The 15,584-nt window shown below is 49.6% G+C and overlaps 8 protein-coding genes across 8 annotated transcripts; 4 read left to right on the forward strand and 4 right to left on the reverse strand.

Moving 5' to 3' along the window:
• Window positions 1–205: 205 nt before the first annotated feature.
• On the reverse strand, window positions 206–2,731 carry N7447_003323 (ankyrin repeat domain-containing protein; the record flags this gene model as incomplete). The annotated part of the gene is made up of 4 exons (XM_057227598.1): window positions 206–1,142; window positions 1,202–1,278; window positions 1,332–2,205; window positions 2,271–2,731. 4 exons carry the CDS (start codon window positions 2,729–2,731, stop codon window positions 206–208), a joined length of 2,349 nt encoding a protein of 782 aa, XP_057086939.1.
• Window positions 2,732–2,881: 150 nt separating this feature from the next.
• On the forward strand, window positions 2,882–3,577 carry N7447_003324 (uncharacterized protein; the record flags this gene model as incomplete). The annotated part of the gene is made up of 1 exon (XM_057227599.1): window positions 2,882–3,577. The coding sequence occupies one exon, from the start codon at window positions 2,882–2,884 to the stop codon at window positions 3,575–3,577; it is 696 nt and encodes a 231-aa protein (XP_057086940.1).
• A 712-nt stretch (window positions 3,578–4,289) lies between these two features.
• On the reverse strand, window positions 4,290–5,956 carry N7447_003325 (uncharacterized protein; the record flags this gene model as incomplete). The annotated part of the gene is made up of 4 exons (XM_057227600.1): window positions 4,290–4,442; window positions 4,482–5,176; window positions 5,234–5,522; window positions 5,585–5,956. The coding sequence occupies 4 exons, from the start codon at window positions 5,954–5,956 to the stop codon at window positions 4,290–4,292; spliced, it is 1,509 nt and encodes a 502-aa protein (XP_057086941.1).
• Window positions 5,957–7,636: 1,680 nt separating this feature from the next.
• On the forward strand, window positions 7,637–9,202 carry N7447_003326 (uncharacterized protein; the record flags this gene model as incomplete). The annotated part of the gene is made up of 2 exons (XM_057227601.1): window positions 7,637–7,881; window positions 7,954–9,202. The coding sequence occupies 2 exons, from the start codon at window positions 7,637–7,639 to the stop codon at window positions 9,200–9,202; spliced, it is 1,494 nt and encodes a 497-aa protein (XP_057086942.1).
• An 803-nt stretch (window positions 9,203–10,005) lies between these two features.
• On the reverse strand, window positions 10,006–11,419 carry N7447_003327 (methyltransferase-like protein; the record flags this gene model as incomplete). Its single annotated transcript, XM_057227602.1, has 2 exons — window positions 10,006–10,199; window positions 10,294–11,419. The coding sequence occupies 2 exons, from the start codon at window positions 11,417–11,419 to the stop codon at window positions 10,006–10,008; spliced, it is 1,320 nt and encodes a 439-aa protein (XP_057086943.1).
• A 359-nt stretch (window positions 11,420–11,778) lies between these two features.
• N7447_003328 (tyrosinase family protein) lies at window positions 11,779–13,060 on the forward strand (the record flags this gene model as incomplete). The annotated part of the gene is made up of 4 exons (XM_057227603.1): window positions 11,779–11,958; window positions 12,013–12,160; window positions 12,213–12,766; window positions 12,857–13,060. 4 exons carry the CDS (start codon window positions 11,779–11,781, stop codon window positions 13,058–13,060), a joined length of 1,086 nt encoding a protein of 361 aa, XP_057086944.1.
• A 248-nt stretch (window positions 13,061–13,308) lies between these two features.
• On the reverse strand, window positions 13,309–13,981 carry N7447_003329 (uncharacterized protein; the record flags this gene model as incomplete). The annotated part of the gene is made up of 2 exons (XM_057227604.1): window positions 13,309–13,793; window positions 13,843–13,981. The coding sequence occupies 2 exons, from the start codon at window positions 13,979–13,981 to the stop codon at window positions 13,309–13,311; spliced, it is 624 nt and encodes a 207-aa protein (XP_057086945.1).
• A 725-nt stretch (window positions 13,982–14,706) lies between these two features.
• N7447_003330 (uncharacterized protein) lies at window positions 14,707–15,102 on the forward strand (the record flags this gene model as incomplete). The annotated part of the gene is made up of 1 exon (XM_057227605.1): window positions 14,707–15,102. The coding sequence occupies one exon, from the start codon at window positions 14,707–14,709 to the stop codon at window positions 15,100–15,102; it is 396 nt and encodes a 131-aa protein (XP_057086946.1).
• Window positions 15,103–15,584: the final 482 nt, after the last annotated feature.

Below are 15,584 nucleotides of genomic sequence, written 5' to 3' on the forward strand. Positions count from 1 at the left end.
TAGGCCAAACCATAACAATCGGAGCATACGGTGGTCATTGAGTGTATGTATTATGGAACCCATTCCTCATAGACGCCCTAGTATCTTGGAAGATCCACATAGAGGGGCTATCCGGCAGGCCATTGTTCAGTGCAAGGCTGGAGGCTAAAACTCTAGAACTAGGCTTTGGCCTGGACCATGCATATTATTTATTAATGTCTTATATCTATGATCTCAGAGTTTGAAAAATATTCAGCGCCTGCCATTTCTTTCCGGCAATGTCTTCCAGCTGAACAGGTAGACCGCAATCCCAGCATGATGGAGGGATACTCCAGGGAAAGAAACCACCCCACGAGAGGAACGGATGGTTATAATCGGAGCAAAAGGTGAGTGGGAGATTATAGGAAGAGTCAGTCTCACCCCTATCACTGTCACTGCAAGATTCCCAATCAGATTCTAGATCGTCATTACTATGGCAATCGTCATATGAGCGCCCATGACTCGATAGCGAAACATGATCGCCTTCAGAATTATCCTCTTTCCTTATAATCTCCTCGATCGGTAAGCTCTGGTTCCTTTCCATTGCTAGGCACCATTGAAACCAGGTTCTAGGGCTACTAAGTGCAAAGTCGGAGACAGTATGCCCGTTTTGATCCTGGAGGTTTGGGTCACAGCCGGCTTTGAGCAGAAGACCAAGACGTGCCTGTAGGCAGCGAAATCCCAGGTCACCATGTACGGTTCCCGGGATCGAATAGGCAATTGCGAGATGTAATGGCCCCTCGCCTAAATGTGTCTTTGCATGTGGATTTGCTCCCCATTGGAGAAGTTCTTTCAGAACTGCAACGCCATTCCATCCCGGAATACAAGCGTTGTATAGTAGGGGAGTGAGACCGTCACTGTTCTCATGCTCGATATCGCAACCCAAGCAGATTAGAAGGTTGACCAAACATGAGATCTCCTCTTCGTCGATGATTGCTGATCCGGGTAAAGTATTGCTGACAGTGAAATGGAGAGGGTTTCCACCAAGAGCGACAGAGTTGATGTCACAGCCTGCTCGAACAAAAAGCCTAAGTAGTTGGTTGAGGACAGGCTTTGGCACATTGTAAGCCATGGCTCGGTACCAGAAAGCATTACGAACGGCGTATATTGCATTGGTGCCATCCCTATATACCCCCGTGGCGTTCAATAAAAGTACGAGTTGAGAATGTTAGAAATAACTTACCAGCAACAGTGACTGGGATCTGCTCCTTCGTTGATCAAGAGCTCACATATTTCTAGTCGTAAATGTCGAGCAGCAACCTGAAATTACTTAGCGTTGTCATTAAGATGAACAGGCAATAAGTAAAACGAACCGACAGCAAGCTCTCGTTATCTGTATTACGTATATCCGGGGTTACCTCTCTACTCCCGAGCAGCTGCCGTAGATGGTCGATATTGTTGGATTCAACACATTCAAAGATTGGGGAATTTGGGTCGACGACAGTATACATCGAGATAGACCGGTGAATTGGGGGCTGTTGGAGCTTCTGATTCAGACGTGCTAGTGAGATAACGAAGCCATTTGTATGAATTGCTGGATTAGGTGTGAGTAGGAGCATAATATCAGATACCGCGGTGTGCCCGGAATCCGGATTTTTGATGCACTGGATCCGGACCGAAACATTACCTGCCGGAGACTCCCGAGCAAGAAACTTGGTGGTAGTTATCTCATTATTTTTCCCTACTGGGCGCGCCTTTTCAGCTTTGTATTGGGAAACAGTCTTCGGATGCTCCTTGCTTGCCATGGTATGTGATGCACCGGATTTGACGGTGCCGCTTTGCATCTTTAGTGTAATCGCGGCCGTTTCATGACAAAGCACAAGCAGGCTCTCCAGTTCTTGTTGAATCCAGTTAGTGTCCTGATTGGACAATTGTGCCTGGCCCGGTTTGTACAATGTTAGAAGACTCAGGGCTTCTTGTATCTTTGGCTTGAGAAGCATCAATGGCAGGGTGGCCCGGTCGAGACTCCCCTCGTTTAATACCCAGTCCGAAGGGGGTCTGAGGCTGGTGGAAGCCTCATGATGAGCATATTTTGGTGGTTGGTGGTGATATTGGATAGATCCTTTCTCGGAGAGAAGATGTTGGTCTTCTTTGACAGCCGCGCGTTTCTTCTCTGTACCAAGATTTAGGGGCGAAAGGGTGTGGCTCAACTCCTGAATAGAGTCATGTACGGCAAGGTCATTGAACCTGGCAAGCAAGTCAGATGATCTGTATTCAGAGTAAATAGTAAGACTGCGATTCTTCTTGCTCACCCGGCAAGTACTTGAAGATTAATGCTCAACTGAGCCTTGTATCTCGAAAGAGTTTTGAATGTAGCTTTCAACTCCCCCGCAAGCACGAGTTTCACTCTGTTACCCATAGACCGTAGTCGCTGTCTCCTGCCAGAATGGGGTGTCTCGGTGTTCCTCTCCACGATCTCTGTTGTAACTTCGTACTCCAGCCGCAATTTCTGGAGAAGTTTGAAGAGATGGCTGATTGCTGAGTTCGATTCGGCGACCATGATCGGGTGTTGTCGCTGGTATCTTTGGCAGTATTGGTGAATGTTAAGAAGGAGAAAGTCGATTTCTTCTAGCTCCATACTCAGTCTTTTGATTTCCTCGGGCGCATGCTTGATTGCAGAGACCACTCGGTACGTCTCTTTCCCGAGACGGCATACCGCATCTAGGAGTCCGATAACAGCGCCGATGTTGGCAGACAAAGACAAAGGGTCCATTGTGTTGAAATCTTGATAACAGTGGGATTCGAAGAATAATTCTTCTGATCGACAAAGGGTTACTAATGTCAGTCTTGGAGCAGATGCGCTAGTGCGCGGGGTTAAGCGACCTGAACAACATCATGTCGCAAAAGGATTTCCCACCTTCTCATGGATCCCCATTACTCTCAAAATTTCCGCTCTACTTCTACAGACGAAAGGAGCAATGCGGACCTTCTCTCGACCTCGCATGCCTACTCCCGTTACGCGGCAGAGTTTCAACTGGATTTGAACGATTCGGATGGACCTAATTATCGGGGTGCAAATGCCCAGTATTCTGGAGCTTTTCTTCCAGCTGCTTCACAAAACATCATTTCTCCTATGACTGAAAGAGACGGAAAAGAGCCGGCACTGTCATTGGAGCAAGCACTAGATATGTCGCCCCACAGCGCTATGTGGCGAGGATATCTACCAAGAATGCCGACAGAGCTGCGAACCGAAATGGAGCGCAAACTGAGAGAAAATCCGATGAGAGACGAAGCCTTTTTCCAAACGAGTTTTGATGAGTTCTCGCGCAAAGTATATGGTCCTCGCGAACAGATTGATCGTCAAAACAATCTGAGACAACCACAATTTCGAAGACAACCTGAACAACAACAACTTCGTGCGGCATCTCAGCATCACTATTATCATGACCGGGTACCTCAACATAACCAAAGTGGCATGGTCCCAGCCAATCAGAATTCCCTCCCTCATCGACAGGCTGCCACCCACAAACAAGCCATGCCCGCCAATCAACAGAGGGTTCAGGCTAGGGCCACCTATGACCAGAATAGCTACTACCATCATCGCAGCTCTGAAAATTGAGACTTCCCGCCTTCTGGTTAGGAGACTGAAAGTTTTGCGTTGCATGATTAGGTCTATAACATGGGTCTACTCACTGCCTCTCGGCGACTTTACGTGCTTCGCCACTATACTGTCAATGCCGGCCTTATGACAGTTATACATTCTGCTGCTCAAAATTTTCATCTAAGTTTTGCCTTATATCTGAAGCCTTCTATCCTCTACGCGTGTTTATTACAACTGCTTGAAAATATAGACAAACATGGCATGTGACAGTTCGGGTGTGCCGGTGTTCAATCACCCAGCTTACCAGAGTGCGACTTGAGTACTGAGCGGACAAGAAGCCCTATTTTGAACTCCCTATGGTTGTACATACTTGCCACTGACATGGTAGGATTGATAAAGATATTAATGTGTAGAGACGAAGTGCGTAATAGGTAAAGATCAATGCTGCTGCATTCCTGGGGTCTACACGTGTGCGCATAGTTAGCCCCCAGTATCATCTACTTGGCAGTCGCTCCACGGTCTGTAGCAGTCCAACGACCGCACCGGATCACACAATGCAAGGAATCATGCTCAATTCTCATCCCCAGTCACCAGGGCCATGGCCCTTTGGCAACACCGGAGAGATCCCGATGTAGAATTTGGAAAATGAAATATCAGGCAGTACGAAAGTAACAATTTATTGTTTGCATTAGCCAGCTGCCGATACTGTTGAGATCTACTCTAGGTCCAATTACAGTTTCCCCCCAAGCATCTGGTGATACCGCTTTGCTCCCATTCTCCGGCAGGTCTTTCCTCGCCAGATGAAGAAAATTCCCGTATAAAACACGACAAATGCAAGCACACCAACTGTCACAAAGGTATTCTGCAGCCTAGAAAGCTCGATCTAAGGTCCAATGCCAAAGGTCATCCCAGCCCCAATGACGTTACGGATACAGACAAGCGCCGTTGTTGCCTCGCCGGCTAGCGACGGATAACTCTCACTCGCATAGCCCAGCGTGACCTCAGCCGCAATAGGGAGCGCACTCCCAATCATGGCCATCCCAACGACAGGTCCCATCCAGTGTAAATGGTGCGCGGCCCCAGCACCGTATAGAACTAACCCACTGCACATTATGGGGCCCGCGATGAGCACAGAGTAGATGCGTGATTCCGCTTCCATGACTCCGTTGTTACGGCGTGCTTTCCACACCATGAACTGATCTGTTCCTGCACCACCGACGTAGAGGGTCAGGCAGGCGCCCACCAAGGGGGCTATATTGGCAAGCCCGATGGCAGCAGAGGAGAAGCCATAGGTGGCGAAAACGGTGGTAGCTTCATAAGCCATGATGGTAAGCCAAGCAATCGCGAACCCATATGTAATCCCACACCACCAGACAATCGGTTCACGGAGCATCTTGAAGGGGCCGAGTACGAGCTGAACGAAGCCGAGGGGGCTGTCGAGGCTAGTGAAGAGATTCATGCGATGGAAACAGGTCTTTGCTTGTTCAGAGGCGTGTACCTCGGTCTCATTGCTAGGACCGGTATTGTGGAGATGGCAGTCAAATCCTGTCTCTTCTAGAAACAGGAAGATGAGGGCAGCGGAAAGCCCAAGGAAGATGGCATACCACCAGTGCACCCCTAGTGAAATGAGTTAACAACAACGGCATCTACCAATGTAAGGGTGGCATGACTTACATCTCCACCCCATGCTATCCGTCACGAATCCAGATGCCACGAGCCCTAGGAATGACCCAACGTTGAGCGCGCATGAGTACAACGACAAGCCGAATCCTCGATGGTGAATAAAAAACTGATCGTCAATCGTGAGCGCAGGGAGTTGTTCAAAGGGTGCCGCTCCAAAGCCCAGAAGTACCCGAGCCGCCATGTAGGCGCCCTTGGACTTTGATCTAGCGGCAAGGATCTCGGCAGCTATGCAGATCAAAGCAGAAATCAGGTATACTGGACGTCTTCCAAGTCGTAGTGCCTATGGTCTGGGGTCAGCTGTCCGATTCACAATATTCACGCATGCGCCAAAATCAGGCTTACTAGAGGATTAAAAACCAAGTTGCCGAGTCCCAAAAGTAGCAGTGCGAGTGCAGCCGCAATGTGAAGGAAATTCACAGTCACGCCTATCTCGTTGATCAGGGGCCCATAAGTTACCGCTGGCGAGAGGGTAGCGCCGCCTAACAGCATGACCCAGAAGCAGACAATAAACATCGACGTGTACTTCCGCATACGACCCCAGTTGAGAGGATCATTGGGAGATTGACTCGGCCGGGGGAGGTTGACAAGCTGTGTAATATCTTGATCCACGAGAAGTCGCGTGCCAGGGATATCTTCTGGAACAGTATTGGTAGCAGGGCCAGCGTCCAAAGCCATGACAGAGTATGATGGAGTTGTGAGACTCATTGTTTTCATATTGACTGTGTGGAGATAGGATGTGGTGGCTATGAGATAGGAAGTATGCTAAGTATTCAGTGCTTGCGAGAACCCAACTCATTTACCCACACCTCAGAAGAAACGATTCCTAGGACCCCGAATACGGTCTACCGACATAATTTGCCGCTCCTACTGCACCCATCGGCGACAGTGCAATTCTATGAACGGCAAATACCCTTACTCCTGCTTACTATTTCGGTACTAGGAAGGTCGACACGGACGTGGGGCCATGGAGAAATCATGTAGCCAAACTGTGATCTAATCTTTGGTATGAACCCCACTTTATGATGGCGTAGGTATATGAATTCGCTCGATCTTGGTCCTGCTACTATTCTAACAAGCAGGCTTCTCAGCAATGCGACATGCACTTCCAACACCTTCTCGGCTTTACGACTATCATGGGTCTGGTTCTCCAGAGCTCAGAAGCTCAAGGGACTTCTGGGACTGGGATCTGTAGATATACCACCGTGGCCCTGTTGTAAGCGACAATGGGTTGGAAATCCTCTGGTGATACTGACTAGGAACTGATGGCCTTTGAGGGGAGGTGGAATAGCGGGGATTGCTGCTGCGATTTGCCCATATCCCCCTTGGTCCATACAAGTCTAACTCGCGCAGCAAGCGTTGAACAATTGATCTATTGCCGACTTTGTCATCGCAGAATACCAGGACAGAATCGGCGGGCAGGTGAACCATACGACATTGGGACGAAAGGCAGACGGCACATCCTACGTGGTTGAACTTGGAGCATACTGGGTACGTTTATTGCGCTATCCCTAGATCTATCTTTGCTGATTCTAAAATAGGTGCAAAGAGTCGGTGCAACAAATGGCTCTGGTGAGAGTTCTGACAGAAATCCGACTATATGAGATGTGTGGTATGAACTCAGTATATTAGAACTCTCTGACTAGCAATACAACAGGATAAACGCGCGAACATAAATAGACAAAATCGCTAGTTAATACTGCACTTCTAATCGGGTTATCTGGGACCAACGTCTGGAGATTCAGGGTAAATTACCCTGTATCCGACCGGGTGGTTTAGTACTGTATCTGACCGGGTATTTGGACTCAGTATTTGACAAATATTATCGAATACTAAGGTCGAATAACTATATGGTTGACACAGGGTAAAATATGCAGAAAATCATTCAACTGACGGTACCAGCCATACCATACAAAAGTACATGTTACAGTTAGTCATCATGGTCCGCACAGATTGTTTAAATTCGTTTGTTTTGTTTTGTTAGAGTTTGTCCAATACCGGAGCCATATACCCCGGTCGGTTACAGTACTAAAACCCCGGATCGGATACAAGGTAAATTTACCTTGGATCTCCATAAACGTCGGTTCCATACAACCGAACAAAGTGCAAGTGATTTTGTCTATTTATACTCGCGCGTTCATCATGTGTTCTGGCTAGTCAGAGAGTTCCAATATACTCAGTTCATACCATACATTTCCATACAGACCGATTTCTGTCAGAGTTCAATACCAGAGGTTACCCATTGTTGTACTGCCAGATTTCCGTCAGTTATGAGCCCGGAATCGCTACAATAGAGATCTATTTTTGAAGATCACCCTGAACCTCGAGGTAGAACCAGGTCGTCGCCGAAACCCCTGAGAAGCATAGAGAAACCGGATCTCTGTGCACAATCACAACATGTCGGAATACGCTCTCCTCGCGCCGTCCTCACGCGTCATCTTGAAGGATGCCCTCACGTGGAAACCATGGATTGCCAGTATCAAAGGTATCGCGGAGCAATTCGGTATATGGGAACTATGTGATCCAAAGAATAAAACACAACCAGAGGTTCCAAAAGAACCAGAAGAGCCATCGATCGAGGATGCTAAGAAGAAGCACCCAGATGATTGGTACGAAACTATCAAGCTTGAGCAAGCTATATGGTTAGCAAAGGCCTCGAAATATGAGAGGAAGATATGAGGACTTAGTTATGTGGCAACTGCTATTCGAAACAGCGTTGACCCGAGACTTCAAGCCTTTATCCCTTCCTATACCACACCGTGGGAATTGCTTCGAAATCTGCGCCAGAAATTTGTACCTGAATGTGATCCTATCTATGCTGCTCAGCTTCGAAAGCGATGGAGAAATCTAGACCAAGGTTTAGATGGTTTAGATCGAAACACTGATATAGACAAATGGCTGTTGAATTGGGAAACCCTTCAAGCACGCTGTGCAGACATAGGGTATATCGATGCCAAAGAAGCAAGCATCCAATTCCTACATGCTATCTCAGCTATGTCACCTGAGTTTTATGAAATATGGACCCTGAGACTAGAAGACAAGAAGGACGTTGACTTTTCGGAGCTCCTTACCAGGTATAAAGTACATTGGTCAATTAGCCATGGCAAATCCGGCGGGGGCGCACCCCAAAGAAGCGTTTCAAAAGCCACTTTCTCAACCAGGCAAGGTCATGAAGAAGCAAAGCCAAAACCAGCAAAGGAGCATGTTCCCATTGAGCAAAGAAGTTGTCCATGTGGATCTAAATCTAGGCATGCACCATGGAAATGCTGGGCTGCCTATGAATCTGATAAACCAGCAGGCTTTAAAACATTCCCACATCTAAAGAAGAGATGGGAAAAAGCCATGAAAGCAGACCCTGCCTGGAGAACCTTTGTGGAAAAGAAGAGATCGGAAATGGGGAAGGAGAAGGAGACACCGCAGGCAGATTCGGCATTTGAAAGTGTTCCCGTTCGAACCCAACGAATGAAGCTTGAGTATGAACCTGAGTCTGAACCAAAGCCGGTCGAAAACAGATGGGTTGTTGCTACAGGTGCACAGGTGCACGTGTGCAACAACAGAAGCTTATTCGTCACCTTCGAAAATGCACGAACCAATGTGAAGGTTGGGGATACGAGAACGGATGTGATCGGAATCGGCACTGTAGTCATCTATGGTGTCAGCCCTGATACTGGAAAGATAAGGAAGTTGATTCTCTACGAGACCAGATACTCTCCCAATTTCCATACCAATCTGATATCCCATGGATTGCTGACGCGGGGAAGAGTCTTTATGAACTTCAGGAAGAATTGGATCGAGACTACCGATGGTAGACCGATCTACAAGATCTATCAAGACCTAAATTTATCCTGGTTCACCGAGCCAGGAGAGGGGTTTCAAGGACCCGAAGAACTAGTCTTTGCGACTAAGAAATCAGCACGAGAACCAGAGTCAGAGCTCCAATTGAGATCTGGCATAGACGCCTAGGCCATATTGGCAAAGAGCGAATCCTCAAGTTGGAAGAAATGACCGAGGGCATTACCATGATTGAAAATGAAGGTTACATTATTGAATATGCACCTCTTGGATACCCAGAGATAAATGGGCCCGCCGAGAGATCTGGGGGGAGGGGTGGTTATGCGTACAGCCAGAGCTTTGATCAATGATACAGATCTCCCCCGGAACCTATGGCCAGAAGCAATGTATACCGCAGCGTATATATTAAATAGACTTCCTAAGGTTAGCAACAACCAATGGATCATACCGTGGAAAGAGCTTATGAAGCATGCCGCGCCTGATAGGATCCAGGACCAAACTATCAACCTGTCAAATCTCAGATTAGTAAAAGGGAAGGAAACAAAAGTGAATAGTTATGCGACGGCATATTGGGACGCTCAACCAAAAGCTAACTCGAAAGGGCAATGCACAGACCCATTGTTTATTTCTTAAAATACTTTCTTTCATATAAAAGATAGTATATATTAATGTAATATATATTTATATAGTGTGACGATCCAGGATTCTACTGCTCTAGATCATTTCCTATTTGGGCTGTTTGTAGGGCTGCTTAGTAAGGGAGTGTGGATTTGCCTTGTTTGCACTGGTGGTGCAGGACCCACAAAAGCACCTTGCCCTACCAATCCTTTCTTGCCTTTCCCTTCCCTCTCTGTACTTAGTATTCTAGTTGAAATACACTCTTTTTCTCGAAGAAACTGGCTGGTACCAGACTACACAACCCCCGTTTTACCCCCTCTTCGTCGCAGACCAGAACTGCGTAACTGCTCGTCCCATCAGCAACCATCCTCACAAGAAAACGGCAGGCACTCACCATAAGTGAACTTTAGCAACGTCTCCGGCTGCTCGGCATACAGGCTGTCGATGCTCTTCCTTGACGTATGATCAACATCGAACCCGAGCAGATCTGCCAGCTGGAGCACTTCCTCCGCGGAGAGCTGGAGAGCGGTATGGGTGCCCCATTTCAGCGCTGTGTACATACACGTCAGCACGAGTTCGGCGGTGAACGGATCACAAGAAAAGTATAAATGTCAGTATTGAAAGAAGGGAGGACAGTAACTTACGCCCAAGGTTGATCCACACCCCACCGGGCTTTAGCAGCCGGTGTATGTTCCTCAGGAAGTCAATCACGTTGTTGGAAATGTCGATGAAGAAGAGCGTGACGACGGCGTCGAACTCACCGTCCTCGGGGAACATCTCCAAGAAGTCGCCCTCGACGAGCTTGACGGCCTTGTTTGGCCAGTGGTCCGGCACTGTTAGGGCGGAGTAACGCGAGGAGGGGTTGGCTTGATGCGTCCATTTGGTCACGAAGGGCTGCAGGGTGTGCTGGTGCAGCGAGCTCGTGTGGTTCGTTAGCAGATGGTAAGCCAGGATGGAGCCGTAGTCCAGCTCATTGGCCGTGACGTCGTATCCTGCACTGATGTGAGACCACGCCTTCAACTCAATGAAGTAGGACGCACCTAGATCAGCGAGATCGCTTGCTAGCCTGCCCATACCGCTTCCGGGTACAAGAACCTTTTTCCCTCTCCCATTCCCGCCAAAATATTGCTCAAGCCCGCCCAGAATAGGCGGAAACACAACCTGCCTCTCCGTTGCGCCCTGCGTGCTCCAGTCTCGCGAAAGATGTCCAAACGCCAGGTCCACAACTCCAAACTCCGCATCTTCATCGTCCTCCAGCGCTCGCGGGCCGGTTTTGTAATCCTCTCTTGCAATCTGCGCGATCTTTTCCGAGAACCGGGCGTTGACTTCGATCCCATTTCTAGCTTTTTCGAAGTGTGCAGGATAGCCGAGCTTGTTGCTTATCGCCTTCTGGGCGGGCGTCTGCTTGGAATACCGCGCATGCTTCCGTTGGAGCACACTATCAGCGAGGAACGGATACTGCTCGAAGGAGTTGATGCAGTGCGCCAGTCCATCGGGAAGGGAAGGGTATCTCTTCCTTCCGCCTTCGGGTGCACGCACGAGTTTGGCGGGCTCGGTGGAAGCTTCGAAGACTTCTTTGAAGATTGGTGCTGGAGGGGCGGCAAGCGGGGATGTGAGCCTGATGTGAAGGGCTTCGGCGCGCTCGGAGAGGGAAGAGAGAAGAAATGCGATGTCGGACAACGAGGCTGAGCTACGGATGGCGAAGTAGAGGGGGAAGACGATGAAGAGGAGGAGAGCAAGGAAACGGGAGAGGTAGATAGAGGTGCGCATAGTTGTGCTTGTGGACGTGGGTGAGGAGGGTTGGTTACAAGAGGACCGCGGAAGCGTGGGAAAGGCACCACGGGTGGATGATACAGCAAGACACTATGTAACTAGGGCAATTTAGGGGCAAATCGGTGGTACTAGAGACGTCTGATTTCAAGAAAAGAGAGAATTCAGGCGCGACCCCCTGAGGGGTTAATCTAAAAGGCGTGGGGTCTGCTCTGCGTCAATAGTAGTGGCCGATAATAAGCACATGCCGATCAGGCGGCTTCTTCCATAATGCACAGTAAGCTGATTATTTAGGCTATTATTTAATACTGCGACTATTGTGACCTGCTCTCTATTCCATTCCTGCCTCAATTATAGCCATGGGCCGTTCAATTTTGTTCTGCGTACTCGCCGTCCTCGCCGTCCTTCCCAGCGCCCACCTCTCATATGCGCAAGAATGGAACGAGGGACAACCACAAAGGTGTAGCAAGCTGCTCACACGCAAAGAATGGCGGACATTGACGAATAGCGAGAAAGCCGAGTGGGTAGGAGCTGTCAAGGTGCGTCCTCCTTCCTCTCCATAGGTAACGCGCTACGTTGCTTATGCCTAGTAGTGTTTGGCAAACATACGACACGAACGGTTATCCTTTACGGAGAATCAGACGGTGCTTGAGGGGAAGAGAAGCCTATACGACGACTTCTCTTACTCGCACGCATTAGTGGAGCAAAGCGCGCATAGGAATGCCTACTTTTTGCCGTGGCGTGCGTTCTGTCCCCCATTGCCTTCCCCAAGCGCATACTTACATGAGCGCAGATCGCTGGTTCACCTACCTATTCGACACCTCCCTCCGCCACACTTGCGGGTACAGTGGGCCAACGCCATACTGGGACTGGTCGCGCGATCACGCAGACCTGTTCGGTTCGCCAGTGTTCGGGGACTCACCGGAGCACGGGCTAGGCGGAACGGGGGACTGCGATTCCTCCCCCGAGGCTGACTGCACCGTCACCACCGGCGCTTTTGCCCCGTCCACTGGGAACTTCGAGCTTTCCTGGCCAATTCCCCACCCGTTGCGGAGGAATTTGACACTCATAACTGGCTGGTACCCCCATGAGCTGCCTCAGAACCGCACCCTCGGCCCAGACTTCGTGCGGAACTCAACGGAGAAAACCACAGGCGACTTCTTCCGGTTCCAGCACGCAATGGCACTACTGCACAACCACGTACACAATTTCGTTGGGGGAGACTTGGCGGGAGACTGCCCAAAGGCCCTGCCGGAGAAGGATTGCCAGGACATGGCATTTAGTTTCACGCCTAATGACCCGCTCTTTTGGCTGCATCATGCGCAACTTGACCGGTTGTGGAGTAAGGTACGCCCCCAAACCTATGATAACTTCCCGCTCCATATGTCTGCTTCAATACCATGCTGCAGTACAACGCTACTGACATGAGCTGTACAGTGGCAACACCACCACCCGTCCAACTTCGTTGCCTTTTCCGGCATGCCCCTAGCCCCGCACAATATGACCGACCCACGCTACAACCTTGGCGCGCACGCAGACTACCAAATGCCCTTCGACGTCCTGAGTGTGCCCGTGGCGCCGAGGCGGGTGTTTGACACGAAGGGTTGGCCGTTGTGCTATCGGTATGCGGACGAGGAGTGATGGGTACTAGACTAGACTGATACCATATCTTGGAGTTCAGTCACATCAGGGTCATTTGCTTCCCCACGGCCACTTGCCTGGCTTCTCGTTCTTGATAAAGGGAAACGAGAAGCGAGGTGCCTTGCTACACTAATTATGCGCACATAGTTACGTGCTCTCCGGCTCTCCCGCACAAAACCCAAAGAATAGTTGTCTAGTTCCATAGAACGTATAATATCTATATTCCGATCCTTATACCCACTATATTGCTAACTAGACTCCTTAATCCTGCTATACATGTCCGGCGTCCAGTTCTTATGCTGGTTTTCCATCCAATCATGCACCTGTCTCCAGTCCCGGCAGGTATGCACAGTTCCTCCACCCGTAGCGACTGTATCCCCATTAGCCAATTTCATGCTTGTGCCGCCCGGCTCTAGGGTTGTGTCAGCGGCACATAGAATGCCCTGCCGTAAGTAATGGAAGCAGTGCTCCGTATGGTCCGACCCGTCGTCCCCGTTGACAAGCGCCGCACGTATGTGGTTGAGGCAGTGCATCTGGTGCCACATTGATACACCAAATGCGAAGTGCTCCTCCCCTAGAAAAGCGAAACCCTTGCCGGGAGGGCGAATGGCGTTCCATTCAGCCGTGGCCGCGAAGCCTTCCATCCCGTAGTGGGATGGGTCGTCCTGGAAGGCGGTTTGGATGGTGCGGACCTTTAGCGGGAGCTCACGAGGTCGGTCACCGGCGAGGTAGGCTGCTGTGCGTTAGTCATGAGTGCGCGGAGAATCTGGGATATGGCGTACTGTATCCCCGCGTTCCGCGTGTTAAGATACGGAGTGAGAAGAAGAGAGCGCCCAAATTCAGGACGAGACACACGCTCAGCACTGCGAGCAGGCCGAGGAAGGGACCGCGTAATTGGGGTGCTAGGGACTTGGGGAACATCTTGGTGTGCTGGTAGGGTGGTGTGTTGAGGCTAGCAGATGGAAACGGGATTTGGTTCAGCATCCGGAGCGGGCTAATATTGTTTAACACATCTATGGCCGTCTCTGCTCTGGCTGGGTGGGCAAGTCACGATAGTGCCGAAGAGCGGGGAAGAAGGAGACGTAAGTCAAGATGCTATATTTGCGAGAGACCTTATTCGAAGGATATCGAAGTGGAGAGTGCCAATGAACAGAGAAACAAATGTAGTTTGTGGCTCCACAAACAATACTACCTCACGAAAATAAACACCGGAGTTAATACCCATGTCCTGTTTTGGATTTCTGGCGAGTCAATGAAGTTGAGGTTTAGTTATTACTAGGACCAAAGAGGTAGGTGGTAGGAGGCGTTATGCTTACCGCATCTCTGCACTAACCCCGGACTCCGGTGGGGGGGCGATCCGAAGCCAGAGTGGGGCCGGCAGAAGTGTAGAAGTGGATCCCACACTAGTATATGCATGATTTACATGGCGTGCGCTACACTCCACTACTTTTAGTAGTGATCGTCGACCAGATCGGGGTATACTTCAGTCCGCAGTTTAATCCCACTCCTAAATGCAGTAATGGTTCTTCGGATTGCGAAATGTATAAATTCCCCAAGGGTATAGCACTAACAACTCATCAACGAGCCACCTCGCCTCACCCAAAGCATCTGCTCATTGCCAAACTCCAACGATGCATTTCACCACCATGCTCAGCCTTGCCGGCCTCGGCCTGAATATCCTCCCTGTCCAGTCCGCAGCGGTTCCCATCGCCGATTTGGATCGCCGCGGAGAGTCAATCAACCATGTCCATGTCGCTGACATGCTCGAGAAGCGCCACAAGTACATTTTGGACGAAGACGAGAACGCACTCGAGAAGCGCCACAAGTACATTTTGGACGAAGACGAGAACGCACTCGAGAAGCGCCACAAGTACATTCTGGATGAAGATGAGAATGCACTCGAGAAGCGCCACAAGTACATTTTGGATGAAGACGAAAGCGCACTCGAGAAGCGCCACAAGTACATTTTGGATGAAGACGAAAGCGCACTCGAGAAGCGTCACAAGTACATTTTGGACGAAGATGAGAACGTGCGCGTCTAGATACTGCTGGGCTGCGGATAACCGAAGTCTTGCATGGAACGAGCTTTACAAACGTCTATAACATATTATATAGGCGAGCGCCGCAACCCACCAACTTTGTGCCCTCTTTGAGGGTATTCCTTTCACCACGTTTGTTACATAGCGCTACGTATTGATCCTGCCTGTCCATTCCTTACTGCGCAGTGTTATTATGTAAGCACAGAGGATACAAGTAGCAGATACACATTGACAATACACACTCCTACACCTCTCTGATTTCAGTTCTATTTGTATGCCTGAGAACATACCGCCTAGAGCACGGCGCGCCAGAGCCTGGTAACTAAGATCTGATATGATTCTATGTTGATTCAGGTAGAGTAAATATTTGACGATTACCTCGTTTTATAGCTAGGTAAGCCTTTTAAGTTGGGGTTAAAATCGCGTCGGGCAGGTACACCAGCGCTGCAGCACGTCAGCGCCTGGTCGGTCATTCATACACGCTA

Source organism: Penicillium robsamsonii (assembly GCF_028829455.1).
Source record: "Penicillium robsamsonii strain IBT 29466 chromosome Unknown utg000002l_segment0_segment0, whole genome shotgun sequence".
In the NCBI taxonomy this organism is placed as follows: Eukaryota; Fungi; Ascomycota; class Eurotiomycetes; order Eurotiales; family Aspergillaceae; genus Penicillium; species Penicillium robsamsonii.